General features: G+C 39.7%; 1 protein-coding gene across 1 annotated transcript in view; it reads left to right on the forward strand.

Annotated features, from left to right (window-relative positions):
• The window catches only part of LOC127635159 (nuclear receptor-binding protein 2-like), a 30,361-nt gene that overhangs the window by 9,735 nt on the left and 13,714 nt on the right, over positions 1-6,912 (forward strand). The window contains exon 2 of the mRNA XM_052114952.1: positions 6,911-6,912. This exon is cut by the window's right edge and continues 121 nt beyond it. Coding sequence (XP_051970912.1) covers positions 6,911-6,912 — 2 coding nt within the window. The remainder of the gene's footprint in view (positions 1-6,910) is intronic.

Here is a 6,912-nt window from a genome sequence, read left to right on the forward strand (position 1 = left end):
TCTTTATATTTTCTTCAACCGGATCCCTTAGAAGCATGTTACTATACCTACATTTTTCCTAAATAATTAAAGTTTCTTATAGTGTACAGTATATCGCAGCACTTTCCTGGTGAAATGAGCACTAGAGGTGCTACCACAACAATGACTTGAATTCCCTTTTTCACAAAACACATATAAAATGGGAGATTATCAGTTCATAAAACTTACTTTTTAACCCCATTCCTCACACAATGCTGTGCTTTTATGACATGGAAACATTTTCAATAAAGTTCATAACTTGCTGGTGTTGCATTCTAACATTTACATTAAATTATCAACTACATTTAAGCTTGTTTATGTGCAATCAAATCACATGGTAGCTCAACTTGTGCTTTTGAGTCCAGAAAAGCACACACATCAACTCTTGAGTCGAAAATGTAATAGAAGCACCAAAAAATGCAGAGGTTGTTTCAGCAATTAAGTTTTTCATGTCACATTTGCTTTCATGGCACTATTGGTTAGGTTTAGGTTTAAGGTTTAGGGTAGGGAGGTAGCTTTTGTTTATTTTAAATTCAGTCGACATTTCACCTCAAAACTGTCAATATACATGTAAGGAACCATGTAATAACATTTTGCAAAAATGTCATTAATGATCTTAGTTTTATTCTGTCTTTCTTGCATAATGTCTTAGTTGCTGCTTTGAAGATAAGTCAATTGCTTTTTGTATTGAATTGTTATTGGGTGTATTTTTCAGCTGCAAAAATACAGCTTTCTTTAGTGTTTGCAGACTTATTGTATTTATTTTGTTGGTTGTTAGAGCGCATAAGAATTGTTATTCCTTGACTGTGTTCATCAAAAGTTTCTACACATAATTTTTTGGCATTGTTGCATTCCGACGTGCATTAAAACCCCACACCACAGCACTTTTATCCTATAACCTCTTGACCGCTAAGCTGTTGCAGACTGCGTGTCACACGAGAACAAGGGATTGTGGGTAATCCATACAAATCAGGGCTCAGACTGGCGTTTAGTACTTCTGCTTTAATGGTGTCGTAGGATCAGCCAGTTGAACTCAATCCACCTTTTGATACTTAAGAGAAATTACAAAACAAACCTTTGAGCTGTGACACCATTGGCATGCAAATTTCAAGAGACATCTAGGCTTGAAGATTTAACATTTAAAATTCAAGTGGAAATGAGTTCAATAAGAACATTTGCCAATATGAGACTGATGCTTGCTGGCAACAGCTTTTTCAGGACGCTTCATTTAAATATACCGTAAGCGTGAGGATGTTTGAGCAACTGGTCTGTCTTGTCCAGCGTTGTTTTGTTTTCGTTCCTTTAAAATGTACTGCCATCATGCTACACAGAGGAGATAATCCAATACAACATAATAAGCATAATTCATTATTGATGCTCCCTCAGTAGTGGTACCTTTTAAAATAAGCATGGTCAAGCATCACTCATATTCAGAAATTTAGATGGATAGATTAGAATAGAATTGATTGATTGATTTAGGCCCATCTGAATAGCTACAGTAAATTTTTTCTACTGTATAATGTGTTTTGTCAACATGTGTTTCTTCATACCTAACATCCTTTGGCTCATATATGTATCTTAATGAATATATCTAAAATACACAATCTGAATGGAAGATGGAGTTCTTCATATAGTTTAGAGAATCTAGAATTCATTAAGAATTTAGAGAGGTTTCATGTAGGATTTATGTTATCTGGTTCCAGAGAAGCAAATCTCTTATCAGCCACACTCTGAACTCTGCAGATAGAAACACACATATAGCCTTATTAAGTTTCTGAGTGTGATAATTACAGGCCTTTGGCTCGTACTTAGCTAGATTCCTAACTCATGATTCAATGGCTTTGGTACATTGGAATGCTGCACAGTTCCTCCACACAGCTATAATCAAATTATCATCCAAAACAAGTGCTATGATGCTTAAAATGGAGTATTATTTATGTATTTATTTTTGACAGAGTTGATAAAAATAATTTCTATACAAACTTTTTAAACACCTGAAATAAATAAACATCCAAACCTCTTTGGCCAAGGCAAGGCTTAAACCAAGTTGTAAAATGCAGTAGGATGAGAGAGAGAGAGAGAGAGAGAGAGAGAGAGAGAGAGAGAGAGAGAGAGAGAGAGAGAAAGAGAGATAAAATCTAAATATAACCTAAAAAGAGGGTAGAGTCACATGGGGTAACCTCCTCGTGGTCACGATTAGTGGTTCTCACTCCCATTGGGCGTGTGGTAAGTAACATGAGAGTAACATGAGTCTCCACATGCTGTGAGTCTCTGTGGTGTCATGCACAACGAGCCACGTGATAAGATGCGCAGATTGACTGTTTCAGAAGCGGAGGCAACCCGGAATGAGGTTAGTAACCGCGCCACCACAAAGAATTAGGAAGTAGTGAGAATTGGGCACTCCAAATTGGAGAGAAAAGGGGATAATAGAAAGATAAAAGAAAAACATTTTCTTCAGGTTTTTACATGTCATTTAACATGTTACTCTAATAGTGGGTAGATAAAAGATATGTTAATACAAAGTAAATATTTTTCAGATATTTATTTATTTATTGTTATACAATAACGGCATAAAATCGAATTATTTAATTTGACCACCAAACTAGATGGCACAGCCTTAAATCCCAGGGCACCCCCGGGCAGTCAAGGGCCCCCTGGTTGTCAAGGGTCCCTGGGCACTGGCCCCATTGGCCCTGTCGGTAATCTGTCCCTGGGTGGGGGGTAGATTAAATAAAATAAGGATTTCTCTTCACTGTTTAAACAATTATTTTTACAAATGATGTCACGTTTGTTTATATTCTTTGAACCATATACCGCTTTAGCCTCTGTGGGCTGTGTTTCTAAATTCGGTCAACATTTCGGTCAACAGCACACACTTGCGGATTTTTAAGTGAGATCAGGCTGCTTTAGAAACAGACCCCTTGGCGCAGATTTCCTTCCTGTAATAGTGGTACTGTAAAACTTCTAATATAGGTGACCATATATTGTTTTGGCTCATTTAACCCACAGGGATTTCAGCATACAAGGTAATTTGGTCCATTCAGCCAAATCTTGACCTTGAATTTTATTTAGACATTGACATCATACTAGGTGGTACATTGCCAACCTGTTTGAGACACAAATTGCATTCTAACCAGGTTGCAGTGCTGAAATGAGGCAGATTTTAGGCGATCAGCTGACCAGTTTGCGTGGTACTCTGACCGAGATATTGTGTAAAGCAACCAAACAACCACAGTTTGTTTTATTTGACGCTTAGTTGACTTAGAGATTAGACTTTCTGTCGGTCCAAAAGTAATCGATTATCAGTTACTAAAAGGCATCAATCATTCAACAGACTAAGTTACTAAGTCTCTCAAAATATAAGAATATCTTGCAAAGATTCTGTGTTATGTGCATCGTAATCATGCATGAGAAGCAATGGCAGTAGGTGTAAAGGGGGGGTGGCATATTAAAGTGTATCATCCATTCAGACTGGAGATGTTCAGCATTAAGAGCTTAAGTGTTAAGAGCTGTCTTACTGCAGCAGGCTAAAGATATAAAGCAAAAAAATACATTTATGAGTCATACACAGGCAGATGCTTGCAACTGGACACGTATATTACCGTTCATACGTTTGGAAATACTAAAAGAAAATTATAATTTTATTCATCAAAGATGTGGAAAATTGCACAAGATATTTATAATGTTAAAAATGACTTTTTATTTAAATAAATGCTGTATTCTTCAAACTTTCTGTCCATTCAAGAATCCTCCACTTGCAGCAATGACACCCTAGGCATTCTAGCAGTCTTTTTATAGATCATCAGGTAAAGTTTCATCCCAAGCTCTCGAAAGGATTTCCCACGGATTTCCTAACCAAGCTTTTTTAACAACATCTCAACACATCAAACGTCTAGGTTACTGTTGTAACCTCCGTTCCCCGTCTGTTGCTCACTTTGACGTTATGTCGAAGAAGCGACAATAGGGGTCTCTCTTTAGAGCCTTGCGCATCTCTGAACTTGAGAAAAGGCCAATGAGAAATTGGCAGACAGAATTTGCATATCCCGCCTCCGGACATACGGGTATAAAGGGAGGGAAATGCGTCTGTTCATTCAGGATTTTGTCTGAGGACGTGGCCGGGAGGACACAATGTCTCATTCCCTCCATCAGGGAATGGAGGTTACAACAGTAACCTAGACATTCCCCGTCTGTCGCTCACTTCGATGTTGTGTCGAAGAAGCTAAACTAGGGGTCCAATGCTGAACCGTGTATGGCTGGCGCCATCTTAACGCTATCACACGCATCGGGGAAGGCGTTCTTTCCCAATTCCTATTCTTTCAGGGGGGAAAGACCCTGCGGAGACCACACCTGCCCAGGCTGGAGGAGGTAAAGAGTGGTGGAATACATCATATGGGATTCTAAGTCGCATGTGGAGAATGGCACGGTGGTAGATCCTACCTCATTGGGAGGGAGGAGTTGCTACAAACACGGCGACCGGGGGGCAGTGAGGACTGCCTAAGGGAGACGCGGGTCCGCTCACAAGGGGACTGTACTGCGGAAAATACACACAGGTGGACACACGGGGGCCCGACCTGTGGAGCACCTATTCCAGTACAGAGTAATTTGAATACTTGCATTGGGTTTGGTCGGGGAATTCCTCCACTGAATTTGCGGACCAGAGGGCTAGGGAGGAGTCATCCAGGGAGCCGAGTTAGTGGGCTCTCCTGGGATAAGAGCGCACGATATTACCTCAGTGGAGGGAAAGTGCACTAGGTGCAAGCGGTACACCCGGTCAGTTGTTACCGCGTTACTGAGTTCTACCGGCTCGGACCTGAGAAAACACGGGATGAAACCGACTCAACCCTGAGATTGTAAAATCTCGTAAATGTATTGGGTGTTGCCCACCCCGCTGCTCTGCATGTGTCTGCTAAGGAGGTGTCTTTGGCCAGTGCCCACGAGGATGCCACACTTCACTTCGGGGCTGGAGTGGCGTTTCTTTTTAGGAAGGAATGCTGTGACCGCAACGTTGCCATGGTAAGTTTCTCGCAGTGAGAACACGAACCATCCACAAACACTGCCTCGGTGTGATCACGGCCCAGACCCACGAGGCAGCGTCTGTGACCGTCAGGAGTGGAGAGCACTCGACCGCGTCCAGGAACTACACAGGGGCGGAAGGGCATCTTTATAACGCCGCTGTGTATTGCTCTTTTAGAGAATGAAACTCTTTCACAAAAATTCTCTTTTAGAGAGCGCTGTCAAAGCGCCCAGAGGCAAAGCTGCACTGCCGTGCAGAGAAGGAGAAAGCCGCTGATGTGCGCTGTAGATACAACAGCATATGCTCTGAGAGATGAGATGAACGGTCTTGTGAATCGCAGCTCGCTGCTCACACAACCGGTCGGCTCTGAAGAAAATTTCTGAATGAACAGAGGCATTTCCCTCACTTTATAGTGTATGTCCGGGGGCGGGATATGCAAATTCTGTCTTTCAATTTCTCATTGGCCTTTTCTCAAGTTCAGAGATGCGCGAGGCTCTCAAGAGAGACCCCTAGTGTCGCTTCTTTGACACAACGTCAAAGTGAGCGACAGATGGGGAACTTTGATTTATTATCCATCCATTTACATTATTTTGCACATTCTACCAGTTTCTTCTTATTTGCTAGTTTCAGATGTGGCTTTTTATTTGCAGAAACTGATGTTTGGGATGTACTGGTTATTAAAGCTGCTAGAGAGTCTGATGCATTTGAGTCTTTTTGGTGTTGTGCTTCTGGGCCATCCACTTCTCTTTCTATCCTGGTTAGATTCATTTTGATTTCTTCTTTCAAAACAGTAGTGCATGATATAGCCTTCATTTCTCCAAAGAATATTAGACTGATTAATTTTTGGTGATACTTTTCTCTTTTTAGCCATTTTAAGTACCAATGGTAAATTGAATTTCAAGAAATGCAAGTGTACTCAGTACTTAAGCAACTGACAAACTTTGTTTCGATGTCCATACTTCATTAAGGAGCACAACTGTTTTCAACTGTTCTAACAAGAAGAAACATTTCTTGAGTAGCAAATTAGCCATTTAGAATAATTTATTAAGGATTACGTGACACATTGTATTCTTAGTAGACTGGAATAATGGCTGCTCAATGTGGCTTTTCCATCACGGATGAAAATAGAATTTTTAAATATAAGAAAATATAAAACTTTGCTGAATTACTTATGTATAATGTAGTATTTTTGATACCGAACCTTTCAAGAACAAAGATGTGTTTGGTCTCTTTTCTTTCTTGTTTTCATCTCTTCAATCATTATCCTCTCTCTTGGCATAAACCTTCTTCTTATGTCTCTCTGGCGTTGTGCCTAATCTATTGGTATTGTTTGTGTGTCTTTCTCTCAGCCAAATCCTAATTCAGTCGTCTCTCGCTGTGCTCTATTAATAGAAATTCTCAAAGATGTATTTTGATGCAGTTGTGTCACTTTTTAGCCGTAAATATATTTACAATATAGCATGGCCTCATGTGCTTTATTGCTTTACATTATTAATTAAAATATATTAAGCACACCAGTTTTTATTCAAATGTTATTTTATTAGGAAAATGTATAAAGCACTTCTGCGTGAAGCAAATTTATATCCTTCGACAGGGGACAATAACCTCTTTGTCATGAAGTGCCATTTTAAGTGTCCTTTTTAATCACTTAATTAGTGACCTAGAATATTTCTTATTCATTCTGTTTTTCTGTTTAATGAATCTTTGTTTTTTTCTAGGTATAATTTAGATTTTGAATCAGACTTTTTAACCCCACTATGTGTGTTTGCTCTTTTCCCTGAATTATATAGTTTGAGAGTCACCGTTAGACCGTCAGTCATTGCGACATGAAAAGTGCAATAAGTGTTGTGAAAAGTGTTTGTTTGTCTACCCCTGCAGGT

Source organism: Xyrauchen texanus, chromosome 42 (genome assembly GCF_025860055.1).
Source record: "Xyrauchen texanus isolate HMW12.3.18 chromosome 42, RBS_HiC_50CHRs, whole genome shotgun sequence".
In the NCBI taxonomy this organism is placed as follows: Eukaryota; Metazoa; Chordata; class Actinopteri; order Cypriniformes; family Catostomidae; genus Xyrauchen; species Xyrauchen texanus.